General features: G+C 45.1%; 1 protein-coding gene across 1 annotated transcript in view; it reads right to left on the bottom strand.

Moving 5' to 3' along the window:
• Window positions 1-8470: 8470 nt before the first annotated feature.
• Window positions 8471-16400, bottom strand: part of LOC138661795 (cytochrome P450 2G1-like) — a 64264-nt gene continuing 56334 nt past the window's right edge. Inside the window, exons 6-9 of the mRNA XM_069746719.1 lie at window positions 13548-13689; window positions 13149-13336; window positions 12855-12996; window positions 8471-8804 (exon numbers count right to left, since the gene is read on the bottom strand). Coding sequence (XP_069602820.1) covers window positions 8623-8804; window positions 12855-12996; window positions 13149-13336; window positions 13548-13689 — 654 coding nt within the window. The 3' untranslated portion in view covers window positions 8471-8622. The remainder of the gene's footprint in view (window positions 8805-12854; window positions 12997-13148; window positions 13337-13547; window positions 13690-16400) is intronic.

Raw genomic sequence — 16400 nt, 5'->3', positions numbered from 1 at the left:
CGACGTTTGCCTCTAAATTGTCCTTTAAGGGGACAAATACTATAGGCTCATTCTCCCACTCGGTAGAGCTATGCGTGGATTCTGGGGCGGAGGGCAATTTTATGTCTTCTGCCTTCGCCCAACGTCACACAATACCCCTGGTTATGCTAGCTCAACCAGTAACGGTACGAGTGGTGAATGGGTCGACACTGCCCTCACAGATAACACACCAGACCATCCCTTTTACTCTGTCCATGTCGCCATCTCATCAGGAGATTATATCTCTGCTCGTCATTCCTGAGGGAATTGATGAGGTCCTGTTGGGAATACCTTGGCTACGGTACCACTCTCCTCATATCGAGTGGTCCTCTGGCAGAATCCTGGGATGGGACGAATCTTGTGGGGGTAGGTGTTAGAGGGAGTGCGTTCAGGTTGCTACTACAGAGGTACCCGCAGATCTTTCCTCTCTCCCCAAGCAGTATTGGTCTTATGCAGACGTGTTCTCCAAAAAGGCGGCGGAGATCCTTCCGCCCCATCGCCCCTATGACTGTCCTATTGATCTCTTGCCTGGTGCTGAGCCTCCCCGGGGTCGGGTCTATCCGCTATCTCTCCCGGAGACGGAGGCAATGTCACAGTACATCCAGGAAAATCTGGCAAGAGGATTCATTAGGAAGTCAGTGTCACCTGCTGGGGCAGGGTTCTTCTTCGTGCAGAAGAGGAATGGGGAATTGCGTCCATGCATAGACTACAGGGGTCTTAATGCCATTACCGTTAAAAATAAGTATCCTTTGCCCTTGATATCTGAGCTCTTCGATAGGCTTCGGGGAGCAAGGGTATTTACTAAACTAGATCTGCGGGGTGCTTACAACCTGATTCGCATCCGTGAGGGGGACGAATGGAAGACGGCTTTTAACACCAGGGATGGGCACTATGAATATCTGATGATGCCCTTCGGGCTCTGTAATGCCCCAGCCGTTTTCCAAGACTTTGTGAACGATATCTTCCGGGATATGCTTTCCACCTCGGTTGTAGTCTATCTGGATGATATTCTCATCTACTCTCCAGATATTGACTCCCACCGGAGAGATGTTTGCAAAGTCTTCGACCTCCTACGGGCAAACTCCCTCTATGCCAAGTTGGAGAAGTGTATGTTTGAGCAGGAGTCCTTACCTTTCCTAGGCTACATCATCTCTGCCCAGGGATTGGCTATGGATCCTGCCAAACTACAGGCTGTGATGGACTGGCAGGAACCCCATTCTCTTAAAGCGGTGCAGCGCTTTATGGGGTTCATTAATTATTATCGCCAGTTCATTCCGCACTTTTCAACTTTGGTAGCTCCCTTGGTTGCCCTCACCAAGAAAGGGGCGAATCCCAAATTGTGGTCTGAGGAGGTCTCCAAGGCCTTTAACTCTATAAAGTCACACTTCACTAGCGCTCCCATCCTACATCGCCCCGATGTTGATAAGGCATTTATCATGGAGGTGGATGCCTCTTCTGTTGGTGCTGGAGCAGTCCTCTTCCAAAAGGATGCTCAAGGTCGGAAGCATCCTTGCTTCTTTTTCTCCAAGACCTTCTCACCAGCAGAGAGGAATTATTCCATCGGGGACAGGGAGTTGCTAGCCATGAAGTTGGCTTTCTCAGAGTGGAGACATCTCTTTGAGGGAGCACGTTTTCCCTTCCAAGTCTTCACAGACCATAAAAATTTGGTGTACCTGCAGACAGCCCAGCGGTTGAATTCTCGCCAGGCCAGATGGTCCTTATTCTTCTCCCGGTTTCATTTCACCCTTTATTTTCTTTCTGGGGAGAAGAACATTCGGGCCGACGCTCTCTCTCGCTCCGTTGTGTCATCTGCGGAGGAGGAGGAGGAGCCTCGGCTTATTGTCCCCACCGAGAGCTTGAGAACTGTGGCCCCGGTTTCGCTAGAGTCTGTGCCTCCGGGCAAGACTTTTGTACCATCCAGTTTGCGACCGGAGGTTCTCTCTTGGGCACACTTGTCCAGGGTGGGTGGACATTTTGGTACCAAAAGGACATCTGAGTTACTGGCGAGGACATACTGGTGGCCGCATATGGCTCGTGATGTCGCAGAGTATGTTCGGGCATGTGTCTCTTGCGCCAAGAACAAGACTCCTCGGCAACGGCCAGCTGGTTTGCTTTATCCTCTGCCGGTGGCGGACAGGCCCTGGGAGATGGTCGGGATGGACTTTGTGGTGGGCTTACCCAAGTCTCGTAACTGCACCATTATCTGGGTGATCACCGACCATTTTTCCAAAATGGTGCACTTGGTGCCTCTTCCACGGCTACCTTCTGCACGGGCGTTGGCTGTCTTGTTCGTCAAGCATATCTTTCGCCTACACGGTATGCCAGACAAAATTGTTAGTGACCGGGGTCCCCAGTTTGCGTCTCGATTCTGGAGAGAGCTTTGTCGTCTACTCAGTATTGAGTTGAATCTCTCTTCGGCATATCATCCCGAGACGAATGGCTTGGTAGAGAGGGCCAACCAGACCTTGGTCACATATTTACGACATTTTGTTTCTGCCAGGCAGGATGACTGGGCATCCCTGCTACCGTGGGCAGAGTTTGCACTTAACAATGCCATAGCCGACTCCACCGGTCAGACTCCATTCCTCCTAAATTACGGCCAGCATCCGCGTGTTCCTGTGCCCATGCCTGTGTCTTCTGCTGACCCCAGGGTGGCAGACTGGGCTGTGGAGGCACGGGACATTTGGGACCGCACGCAGGATGCCATTCGGGCCTCCAAGGAGAGAATGAGGTTCTCCGCCAATGTTCATCGGCGCCCCGCTTCGACCTTTGCTCCTGGCGACTTGGTGTGGCTCTCCGCCCGTAACATCAGGCTGCGAGTTGAGTCCACTAAGTTTGCTCCTCGCTACTTGGGTCCCTTCAGGGTTCTCGAACAGGTTAATCCTGTGGTCTACCGTTTGGCTCTTCCTCCACGCTTGGGTATCACCGACACCTTTCATGTGTCCCTCTTGAAACCCGTATACATGTCTCGGTTTTCCGAGTCATCTGCCGGGACATCGGGTTCGTCTACGGACGATTACGAGGTGAACGCTATTTTGGGGTGCAAGGTGGTACGCGAGCGGACTTCTCTGGGACTAAGTCCTTGTCTGCACACACTGAGCATGCCCAGGGCAAGATCTCCCGTTGGAGATCGAGGGTCATGTGCTCAGGCCCTGCAGCACATTCCATTGGTCCTCTTGGCAGGTCTTGGAAGGGCAAAGTTTCTGTGTCCACTTCCTGTGCTGCAACTATATAAACTGCGCATGACCGCACGGCCATGCGCTAGTGTACATTTGCATACGTGTGTTTGTTGTGAGTGCAAGTCGTCCTTGGATACCCCTTCCCTATTGAATGTCTGTTCGCGGAAGGTGTATGGTTGCCATCTAGCGCCCGACTTATCCTACAGCACGAATCACACATTACAGCGTCCAGTTGCTGTGACCGCCAGTACGGCGCCGTGCACTTCCTCTGTGCTTTCCTTACCCAAGCCTGGGTGGTTAGTGGCGTTCGTCAGTGCGGCACCGCATGCACTCTTGTGCCCTAATATTCTTATTTAGCTTCCTTACACACCCAGTTGCGGTGTTGTGCCAGCAAGGGTCTAATCGGACTTCAATCCTAGTTGGGGTTGAGTTCGCTGACTACTTGCTCGCGCTCTATATGCGGTACCGCGATCCTGTGACGCAACAGGATCGCTTCCTTCACGCTGGGTGAAGTTTAACCCACGTGTGTATACTTATGAGTACCGCCATATAGTCCGTCATTACTTGGCAGCAGGTTTCATCTCTGCACGGTGGACCCCGGGCTGCGAACGCACCATACTCTATCTGTCTTAGTATTTGGTGCGTTCCGCTAGCCCTAACACCCTGTTGTGCCTAAACAGTGGAAACCCCCTGCCATTATGTAAACTAGACCCCTTATGGAACTTGTCTAGATGTGTATTGAACACCTTGAACCCACATGTGCTTCACAGAAGTTTATAGCGTAGAGCCATGAAATTTTTTTTTTTTAAATTTCCCAAATACATCTTTTTAGCTCCATATTTTGCAATTTCATAAGGGTAAGAGGAGAAATTGCTCCATACAGTTTGTTGAGCCATTTTTCCTGAGTACGCCGATACCACAAATGTGGGGGAAAACCACTGTTTGGGTGCATGACAGAGCTTGGAAGGGAAGCAGGGTCATTTGACTTTTCTAATGCCAAATTTGATGTAATAATTAGCGGACGCTATGTCCCGTTTGAAGAGCCCCTGATGTTACTAAACAGTGGAAACCCCCACAAGTGACCATATTTTGGAAGCTAGACCCCTTTGGGACCTTATCTAGATGTGTATTGAGCACCTTGAACCCCCAGGTGCTTCACAGAAGTTTATAAGTTTAAGCCATGAAAATAAAAAAAAATCAAATTTTTCCTACAAAAATCTTTTTTAGCTAGAAGAAATTTTGTATTTTCACAAGGGTAAAAGGAGAAAATGGACCCCAAAGCTTGTTGTGCAATGTCTCCTGAGTTCACAGATACCCCTTATGTGGTCGAAAACTACTTTTCAGGCACAGTGCACAGGTCAGAAGGGAGTAGCGCCAAATTACATTGCAGATATTGCTGCACTTGTTTGAGGGTGCCATGTTAGAGCCTCTGAGGTGCCAGAACAGCAGAACCCCCCATAAATGACCCCATTTTACCAATTAAAGCTCTCACTGAATTAATCTAGGGGTGCAGCGATTATATTGACACCACAGGCGTGTCACAAACTTTTATACCATTGGGAAGTGAAGAAAAAATAATTTACATTTTTACCACCAAGTGTTAGCCCCACGTTTTACATTTTCATACTGGGAAATGGGTAAAAATGGCACCTGAATTTGACCCACAATTTCTGCTGAATGTAGAAATACCCCAAATGTGTCTGTACAGTACGGCTATGTGCACACGTTGCGGATTAGGTTTAGGAATTTCTGGTGCGGATTCTGCCTCTCCTGGCAGAAAACGCACCTGCGAATTTGTCTCGTTTTTTGTGCAGTTCCGCAGCGTTTTTTGTGCGTCTTTGCTGCGGGTTTCTTGCAGATTTGCTGCGTTTTTTTCCCCTGCGGTTTTCTATAATAGAATGGGTACAAAAACGCTGCAGATTCTCAAAAAAGAAGTGACATACTACTTCTTTTAAACCGCAGCATTTCCGTAGCGGATTTTCCGCAAAGTGTGCACAGCATTTTTTTTTCTCATTGATTTACATTGTACTGTTAATCAATTGCGGATCTGCAGCATTTCTGCACTGCAAAAAACATTGCGGATCCGCAGAAAATCCGCAACGTGTGCACATAGCCTAATACTTTGCCATACGATGTGATTCTGGAAGGACGCTATTTGCCGCCTAGAACTCAGATTTTCCTAGACTAGTTTGTGGATTCCATATAAAGAGCCCCTAAGTTCTAGAAAAGCAGAATCCCCCCTCCAGTGACCCCATTTTGGAAATTATAACCCTTTCAGAATTTATCTACAGATGTAGTGATAATTTTGATTCCATGGGTGTTTTCCAGAAACAGGCAGCAGTGGATGTTGCAGAGTGAATATTGCAAACTGCCGCTGTAGTGACCAGTATGCTGTAGTGACCAGTACGCTGTAGTGACCAGTACGCTGTAGTGACCAGTACGCTGTAGTGACCAGTACGCTGTAGTGACCAGCACATTATGCCCAGCTCATGCTTCTGGAGACATGCACCTGTAAATTAGGCTGGCTGTCATCACTGCTCAAATGCCAAATATGTGGGCGTCAAATGTTGTTTAGGCACACTGGAGCTGCAATGCTCCTCTGGGAGTATGCTAATTATGCAAATTGTATCTTCAGAGAGGAAGAGAACTAGAACTCTAATGCCACTGATTGAAAGGTAGCAATCCTACAACTCAAGAGGAGCATTGTGGCTTTAAGTCTCCTCATCTTGGCATGCTTAGCATGTCAATCTCTGTAAGGAGAAACGATGCTTCTTGGATATCGGTCGGACCCCTCTCACACAGCCAAACCAGATCTCCACTTTGCACTGACGAGGGGCAGTACCCCGAAAAACTGTCTGCAAATCGAAATTCTGGTTTAACTATTATCCTAAGTCATGGGACAAGGCTTGTTAAAGGGTCGACATTGACTTGTAGGATTGCTACCTTCCAATAGGTGGCACCAGAGTTCTAGTCCTCTTCCTCTCTGAAGAGACAATTTGCATATTTCCCAGAGGAGCATTGTGGCTTTATGACTCCTCATCTCGGCATGCTTAGCATGTCAATCTCCGCAAGGAGAAACAATGCTTCTTGGATATCGCTTAGAATGGATAACGGACTCATAATAATCAGGTGTGAAAGTATAAGGTAAGGAACGTTGTCACCAAATCAGACATATGCTTTCACAGGGGAGTGAATCTTGTTACCTGGTTGGATCATCAGAAGATTCCTAAGATTCCAGCTCTATCCTCGCCTACTGAATCCTCACCCATCCCTTGTAGATTGTGAGCCCTCGCGGGCAGGGTCCTCTCTCCTCCTGTACCAGTTGTGACTTGTATTGTTTAAGATTATTGTACTTGTTTTTATTATGTATACCCCTCCTCACATGTAAAGCGCCATGGAATAAATGGCGCTATAACAATAAATAATAATAATAAATAATAATAAGATGGACAATGCCCAGTCAGTACCTATGGGGTTAGCAGTAAGATGTCCCCAAGACTCCCGCCCTGGCAAGGGCAGTCCACAACTAACACTGTGCTGAAAAAGCCCTGCACTCTCCCTTCAGTGGTTTCCCAACCAGTTTCATTCAAGTCTATTCATCAGGGGACTAGCTTGTGCAAGGAGTTAAAGTGCTAAGTGCTGTGCTGCAAAGACATGTGGTCCCGCCACTCTCTGTGCTGTTCTCGTAGCGCACAGTGGTATTATGGGCACAACATAGTCCTCCATTCAGAATTATGGGCACTATATAATCCTCCATACAATATAAGAAAATATAAGAAAAAGTTCATCAGCTCACCCTTGAATTGTCCACAGCAGGTGCAGTTATCCACGAAGGTGCATGGAATAGCATTCAAGCCCGCATGCAAAGTTAATCCATAATGATCCAGCACATCTTCTTGATAATAAAAAAAACTTTTACTTTATTCAAATCCTCTTAAAAACATTGTTGGAGATCAAGACAGAATGGGATAGCTAGTCCCACATGAGAATATAACTTTACTTTATTTTTATTGTCAAGAAGATGTGCTGGATCATTATGGATTAATAGTCCTCCATACAGTATTATGGGCACCACATAGACCTCCATACAGTATAATGGGTCCTATATATTGCTCCATACAGTATTATGATCCACATATATTGCTCCATACAGTATAATGGGCCCCATTTATTCATCCATACAGTGTAATGAGCCCTATATAATGCTGTACATACTGTATAATGTCCCTATATATAGTTTCATATAGTAGAAGGGCTACATATAATGCCCCATACAGTTTAATAGTCCCATATAATGCTCTATAATATACAGTATAATGGTCCCATATGTTGCTCCATACTGTATAATGGGCCCATATGTTGCTCCATTCTGTATAATGGCCCCATATATTGCTCCATACAGTATATTGTGGCCCCACATGTTGCTCCATACTGTATAATGGCCCAGTATATTGGTCCATACAGTATAATGGCCCAATATATCGCTTCATGCTTTATAATGGACCCCATATATTTTGCTCCATACAGTATATAATGACCATCTAGATTGCTTCATACTGCATTATGTCCCCATGTATTGCTCAATACAGTATAATGAGCCCCATATATTGATCCATACTGTATAATGGCGCCATGTAGTGCTGCATACAATATAAAGAGCTCCATATAATGCTCCATAAAGTATATATGGGCTCCATGTTATGATCCATACATTAAAAATCAAATACTCACCTCTCCTGTTCCCATTGGCCGCTGTTCTGAGCTCTTCAGCACCTTCTGACTCTCTGTACTGCTCAGCACAGAGGGCGCGCTGTAGTGACGTCATCGTGCCTACTTCCCTGAGATAGCACAGTCAGAAAATGCCGAAGAGACTAGAGCTACGAGGAATGAGGAGAGGTGAATATTTGAGGGGGGGCCCAGTGCCAGTGCTAGTACTGGGAACCCCCGACTCACAGGCCCCATACTGTACCACTGCATGGCAATAGATTTTAACTCAACATGTGTCTTGTTACTGAACGAACGGCTGAATCCTGCCCATGGGGCCCAGTGAAGAGGGAGGCCCGGACCAGGCCCTCACCCTCATTGGGCCCCATACGCCAGTAAGGGCAGTAATGCACGGATGGCGGCCCTGTGTTTGTATTATGGAACTATACAAAACAGATGTGTAGTTTGCCCATTTAGATGAGGCCTACATTTTGGCATGAGATAAATCTTGACCTAGTTCCTTGATCAGACACTGATTTATGTGCACTGACACTTTGGCAAATTTTTTTAAGAATAAAAATAATTTATTTTTTAGAGTTAAAAAAAAAATATTTCCAATAAAGACTGGTAAGTATTAATAATTTGGTTATCATTTTTTTTGGAACTGGGAAATGTAAAAATTAGAAATAGATGTAATAAAATAAAAAAAGTTTGGAATCAATCAATGAGGGATGAAGGCCAACTCGTAATATTGAGGAAAATTTCCAAGTGCACTTATTGTAGGTGTCAAGTCTAATTCATCTATTTCCACAGGTGACCGGAGGTTAAAGTTCTGTAGAATGGTGGTGAAAAGCAGGAAGAGCTCCATCCTTGCAAGACCTGCTCCAAGACAGATCCGTTTTCCTGGAAGGTAAAGGAATAGTTCAATAAATCAACAACTTGCTGTATGTACAACTAAACAGTTTTAGATCTCATGAGCAAAGGTTCAAAATGTGACAGTGCAAACCCCCTCCCAAAACTTTGTTTGTACATTACTAAATACATTTTTTAGATCTGTTGAGGATGTTTATTACTAACAGTAATAATCAAACTTTACTTCATGCATTTAACTTACTCTACTTATTTGCACAGGAAAAAGACAAGGCTGATACTGAGTTTCACATGGATGAAGTGGTTTTTAGCACTTTAGATTTGTTTAGCGCTGGGATGGAAACTGTCAGCTTGACACTCCGTTATGGACTGATGATTCTCCTCAAGCATCTGGATGTTGAAGGTTGGAAAAGTCTTCAAAATACTAATTAATTTCAACTTTCTAATAAGGTTTTACTTCAGTCCCGATTGTTGCAACTTGCTGTCAAGTTTGCTTTTGAAAAATTGAGGTATAAAATGCTCATCCATAGCTTATATTGAATCTGCCAAGCGGTTGACACTTAAACAGGCCCAATGGTCTTTTTTCACGATTTAATTCTTCTATTACATTCAGACCAGGGTCAAAGAACGTGAGGGTGGATGCCCTGTCTTGCAGTTTTGATTCTGTGTCCCGTCCAGAAGCTCCTTCCTCCATTCTTCCTCAGGGTATTATTGTGGCCATGGTTTCCTCTGAGCTGGAAGCTGAAATCCGTACTGCTCAGTCTTTGGCTCCTTCCACTACCCCTGAATGCAAGCTGTTTGTCGCTATGTATCTCAGATTATGCCTTTTGCATGAATTCCATGATTTTGTGTTGAGTGGTCATCCTGGGGTCACTGCCACTCCGAGGGCAGTTGCTAGATTCTTTTGGTGGTCCACTATGCATAAGGATATTGTGTGAGATTTTGTGTCTGCGTGTGAATCTTGTGCACTCACCAAAGTACAGCATTGCCGACCGGGGAATTGGCTCCTTTGCCAATTCTGGATAAACCATAGACTCATTTGTCCTTGGATTTTATTCCTGATTTGCCTCTGTCTGGGGGGATGACTGCTATTTGGGTGGTAGTCGATTGCTTCAGCAAGCAAGCTCACTTCGTCCCATTATCTGGGTTACCCAATGCTGAAACTCTCTCCAAACTGTTTGTTATTCATAGGATATGATTGCATGGGATTCCTCTAAATATTGTGTTGGATAGGGATGTACAATTTGTCTCTAGATTTTGGAGGGCTTTCTTCAGAAAATTGGGGATGGATTTGTCCTTTTCCTCTTCTTATCACTCTGAAGCTAATGGTCAGATAGAGAGGGCAAGTCAGTCTGTGGAGCAAATTTTAAGAAGTTTTGTCACCGATCAGCAGGAGAATTGGTCATCATTTCTTCCCCTGGCTGAGTTTACCTTTAACAGTCGGGTTAATCAGTCCACGGGGACCTTGCCATTTTTCTGTATTTACTGGTTTCATCCCCATTTTGGTGAGTTCTCTAGGAGAGTTGGGGGATGTCTGGAAGGAGGTTAAAAAAAACATTGGGGTGACTCGGCATTGGCAAAAGCCCGATAGGAGGCACTCGTTAGGGGTTGCCTTCAAAGTGGGAGATAAGGTATGGCTATCCTCTAAGAATATTAGATTGAAGATTCCCTCGCTGAAGTTGGTTCCTAGATTCATTGGCCCATATGAAATTCTGGAGGTGGTCAATCCAGTTGCCTTCCGATTAAAGCTCCCTCGGTTTTTCCTTATTCCTAATGTGTTCCATAAGTCATTGTTGAAGGAGTTTATTCCCCAGTTCAGTCTTCCTCACCTCTGCCTCCTCTGGTGTCTATTAAGGGAAACTTGGAATATGAAGTGCAAAGGATCATTGATTCACGAGTGGTCAGGAATTCCCTTCAATATCTGGTACATTGGAAGGGGTATGGACCTGAGGAACGGTCCTGAGTCCCAGCTCATTCTGTAAGGGCTGATCGGTTTGTCTGGGCCTTTCATCGGAGGTATCCTGGGAAACCTGGGGGTCTGGTGGCCCCCCTTGAAGATGGGGTACTGTCACAATCTCCACTCTGTTCTTGCCTGATATGTTACTTTGTGTAGGAGCTGTCAGTCTGCTTTGGTTGTGCTGGCTCTGTGCTGCAATCATCTGTGTTCACTTTCCTTGATTAGTCTTCTACTTAAGCATGCTAGCTCCTCCATCCAGTGTCAATCATGCACTTGCTCCTGCCTGTGTAAGACTAATCCCTCTGTGCTCTGTGCCTGACCCAGCCTGACTTTATTCCCTTGCTGGACTTAGACTCTGTGCTAGTGACCTGACTTCTCTTGTGCCTGCTCCCTGTAAACTGTCTGATCTTTCTGGTTTTCCTGACCTCGGCTCATGAATTGGATTTCTTCTCTGACTTCCCCTTGGTGCACTGCGCCATTTTCTGGACCTGACCTCAAATTGTTTGACCTTCCTTTACTTATTCTGTAAGTAGTACATATTTTGCTGTCTGCTATTGTAGTCCTTCTCTCCACTTCTGGGACTAATATTTACTATAGTGACTCGCATCACAGGAGCAATATGTGGTGCCCATAATACTGCATGGAGCATTATGTGGGGCTCTTTTCTCTTTATGGAGCACTATGTTGTGGTGCCCATTATACTGTATGGAGCACTGGACTATACAGTCTGGTTTCTGAGCTACTGTAGAATTTACTATAGATATTACTCATGTAATGTAAGATGTGAAATCTTTGGCATTGTACTATAGCTATATTTCTCTGCCGTATCTGTGCATCATGAATTGTGGTATGGGTTAAAGGAGCTGAGACTCTTTCGCCCGGGGGCGACAAAAACCTTGAGTCGGCTCTGTGCGCATAGCATCATCTACTATATAATCCTCTAATTCTGTCTATTTGTCTGTAACGGAAATCTCGCGTCGCTGATTGGTCGCGCCAGCCGCCCGTGACCAATCAGCGACAGGCGCAGTCCAGCCGCAAATTGGCGTGGGGTTTGAACCATGCTTCGCTGATTGGTCGCGCCCGGCCGGCTGCGACCAATCAGTGATATTGGCGAAGGATTTAAATACAGTTAGATATTCATGTAATGGTTTATATATTTTGATGATCTGTTTAATTATTTCGTTCAGTTATATTAAGTTTTATGAGCAATACAATTTTATGATAATGTATATATTTTCCCTGGAAAATCCTGTGTATGAATTGCATTATTCTTAAATCTTCATAAATAAACTACATACATATTCTAGAATACCCGATGCGTTAGAATCGGGCCACTATTTAGTGGGTTATAATGGGTACATGTGATACCCATAAAAAAGCTGATGCCACATGTTCTGGAAACATGTGAAAGTGACCATAATTTGGGTTTATGCATGTATTTTGATTTCCTTTTATATCAACTTGCTGATCCATAAAATAATGTTGATTATGATCGCTCTCATAACTTGAAATATTGACCTTGTAAATCCCACAATTTGTTCTAGATTATCCTTCATCTTCTTATAATAATAATAATTTTTATTTATATAGCGCCAACATATTCCGCAGCGCTTTACAAATTATAGAGGGGACTTGTACAGACAATAGACACCACAGCACAACAGAAACACAGCCCAAAACAGATACCATCTTCTTATTGGAACATTTAATTTTTTAATGCACCTTCATGAAACTTAGATCCTTATATAAAAAAAAAATGTTTATGCATTTATTTGGTATGATTATTTTTTGTATTTGCTTTGGAAAGAATAATTACATAATGTCAAAAGTCTGTTGAGATAATGTACTAAAATCCTGGGTCAGGAAGGATAGGAGATGCAAGTTAATGCAGATATTGGCTGAGTCTATGAATGAGGATCTGCCCTCTAATAAATCAGAAGGCACAAAAATGGTATTTTATTTTATTTTGGTTACATCTCACAGGTTCGACCAATCCAGTCTAAATTGTTTGCCATAACTCCAAAATATTTAAGCCTACTTCAAATCCTCAACTCACCCATAACTATAAAATAATGTGTTATACTCTGTGACTCGATGCTGTTAATACTCAAAGTTTTAGCACTTACCTGATGAAAATGGCATAAATCCATCGTTCTTACTAAACTTGCCATTTTCATCCAGGAAATGTCCCGGATTGAACTGATCCGGGTAACTAAACTGTTTCGGATCATGGAGAACAGAACTGAGCATTGGGAAGACAGTTGTACCCTAGGAAAACAATAACATGACATAAACATTAACTATTACAACCATTTTTGTAAATTCATTAGCGATGATAATACTATTGAACTGTATTTTAGCTCTTACATGATCCATATCACTTGGCTTCTATCAGTGAACACAGGAAAGTGCAGTTTTACCTTTGGAATATGGAAATCTCTAAACGTCACATCACGGATTACTTTGCGTGGAGATCCCATTGGTATGAGGTCAATGTATCTTTGAATCTCATGGATTACTGCATCCATATAGGGCATATGAGATCGATCCGCCACACATGGAGCCCTGTCCCTTCCAACGACTTTGTCGATCTCTTGATGGATACGTTCTGTAAGGATGAACGACAACTGGGGTTTAGACACACAAATAACTTAGCCAATGACCTTATTAAATAATGAATATAAAGCATTTACTTTATTTTTTTACAATTGGAATTTGAGATTCATGGAAATTGAGAAAAGAGGTTTGCAACAATCGGGACTGAAGTAAAGCCTTATTAGAAAGTTGAAGTTAATTAGTATTTTGAAGACATTTCCAACCTTCAACATCCGGATACTTGAGGAGAATCGGCAGTCCATAACGGAGTGTCAAGCTGACAGTTTCTGTCCCAGCGCCAAACAAATCTAAAGTGCTATAAACCACTCCATCCATGTGAAACTCAGTATCAGCCTTGTCTTTTTCCTGTGCAAATAAGTAGAAATGTTAGATGCATGATGTAACAACTCGTGATTAGGGTTGAGCGACTTTTCTTTTTATAGGATCGGGTCGGGTTTCACGAAACCCAACTTTTTCAAAAGTCGGGACGAGTGAAATCGGCCGATCCTATCGAAAAGTCGGGGTCTGTGTCGGGGAAACTCTCCTTCAGGCCCTGGGATCCATATTTAAGTGTAAAATAAAGAATCAAAATAAAAAATATTGATATACTTACCCTCGGACGTGCCCTGGTTCTCACCAGCAGCCTTCCTTCCTAAGAATGAGTGCCTGAAGGACCTTCGATGACATCGCGGCTTGTGATTGGTCGCGTGAGCGGTCACATGGGCGTCACGCGACCAATCACAAGCCGCGACGTCATCTAAGGTCCTTCAGGCACTGATTCTTAGGAAGGAAGGCTGCGGGTTAGAACCAGGGCGCGTCCGAGGGTGAGTATATATCTATTAGGAATATACTCACCCTCGGATGCGCCCTCGGACGCTTCCTTCCTAAGAATTAGCACCTGAAGGACCTTAGATGAAATTGCGGCTTATGATTGGTCGCGTGACGCCCATGTGACCGCTCACGCGACCAATCACAAGCCGCGACATCATCGAAGGCCCTTCAGGCGCTCATTCTTAGGAAGGACGGCTGCCGGTGAGAACCAGGGCGCGTCCGAGGGTGAGTAAATCAATATTTTTTTATTTTTATTCTTTATTTTACACTTAAATATGAATTCCGATACCGATTCCCGATATCTTAAACATATCGGAACTCGGTATCGGAATTCCGATTCCAGATCAGAAGATCGCTGACCTCATGGCCGACCCCACACAGGGGTCGGGTCGGGTTTCATGAAACCCGACTTTGCCAAAGTCGGCGACTTCTGAATCTGGCCAACCCGTTTCGCTCAACCCTACTCGTGATTATTACTGTTAGTTTTCTATTTGTTATTAGGGCTATAGCTTATCTCATTGCTCGAAGGGAATTGTCTGCTCAGGTGTATCCTGTAATGCAGGGGTGGGCAACTAATTTTCCTGAGGGGCCACATCAAGGACCGGAACCTTTGTGGAGACCAAACCAATAGGCTGAAGTTAATTCTGCTCAATATTAATATACAGTATATACTCATGTATAAGCCGAGATTTTCAGCACATTTTTTTGTGCTGAAAATTCCACCTCGGCTTATACACGAGTCATTGTCCAGAAAGCCAGTGAGGGAGGGGGAGCGCTCTTCAGGGTAATGAATATTCATGCGTCTCCATTCCCATATGCGTGGAGTGCATATTCATTACCTTAAGGAGCGGTACCACATGACCGCTAAACTCAGGAAGAGCTGCCGCGACGGGACAACGGAGATGCAGACACATGCAGCGATCACGCGAGGTGGGTGAGTATGACGGGAGAGGACACAGAGCCAGGCAAACAAGGGGGAGGATGGGGGAGGACTGGGGAGGATGGGGGAGGATGCCAAGCCATGCATACCAGGGGCAAGATGCGGAGCCATACATACAAGGGGGAGGACGGAGGAGGATGCGGAGCCATGCATTAAAGGGGGAGGACAGCGAGCCATGCATAGAAGGGGATTATGCCGACCCATGAATAGAAAGGGGAGGACGCAGAGCCATGCATATGGAACACCCATCACGGCCGTGGGAGTACTCGGTATCGGGTCCAAAACTTAAAGGGATGTCACGGTGGCTGCGACCCGCTCCATGGCCCTGGGCACCCAAGTAAAAGGGATAGTTTTTAAAGGGGTTTTGATAATAAAGTTTGTTTGTGACGCCACCTGTGGTATTCGGTCAGAGGGGATCGACACTGCTTAAAGGGTCCACTGGGGTGATGTTATGGCAGCTAAGATGGTATAACTTCCTACAGGCGAAGTAGGTCCCCAGGGCTCCCGGTGTATAGATGAGGATGGTGATTGGTGCAGTAAGAAAAGGAGGACACAGGTTTTCAGTCTCTTTACCTGGTTCACTGAAGTATTCAAGCATCCACAGCCCAGGGCACCAGATCACAGGTACAGGCAGGGTCCGGCTGGCTTGGAAGCGAGTTTAGAGTCCCCTTACCAGGTGGAGTTAAAAGCCTTCCTACTAGAACTTTGGTGTAGTCCCTTGCTGCTTATGGCTTTTGTCAAGGTCCTCACAGTTCTCTCTGTCCTCCTTAAAGGGTAGGACAATAACCTGTATGACAGGTGGCTTGAGGCTTTTTAGAGGGTCTCTATCACGACCCAGGCTCTATGCGCCATTGTGTCTCCAGGTGTTTGTGTGGACAGGTGACGTGCAGTCCATCTGTCCTGCTGATTTCTGCTGTGCCTCTTGGAGTCGACATAACCTCGGTCTTCTGGCTACTGGTGTCTGCGCTCTGCAGGGAGGTAGCTCAGTCGTAGCTATTCTCCTCAGTTCTTTCTCTCCTGTGCTTTGCTCTCCTGCACACTCTCTACACTGTGTTCTCCTTCCGTATTCTCTCTATCCAGGAGCTGCAGCACCCTAGTGGCTGCACGGCCCCTCACTTTCCTCTCTGCCTCAGATTGCTTCAATCTGCTGTCTGGCACTAACCGACTAACTTTCCCTCCAGACCAGAATATATACATATATATATACGGTATACAGTACAGACCAAAAGTTTGGACACACCTTCTCATTTAAAGATTTCTCTGTAATTTCATGTCTATGAAAATTGTAAATTCACACTGAAGGCAT

Source organism: Ranitomeya imitator, chromosome 2, assembly GCF_032444005.1.
Source record: "Ranitomeya imitator isolate aRanImi1 chromosome 2, aRanImi1.pri, whole genome shotgun sequence".
Taxonomy (NCBI): Eukaryota; Metazoa; Chordata; class Amphibia; order Anura; family Dendrobatidae; genus Ranitomeya; species Ranitomeya imitator.
Note: the sequence above shows the minus strand (reverse complement) of the source record. Positions and strands in the feature narration are given on the sequence as shown.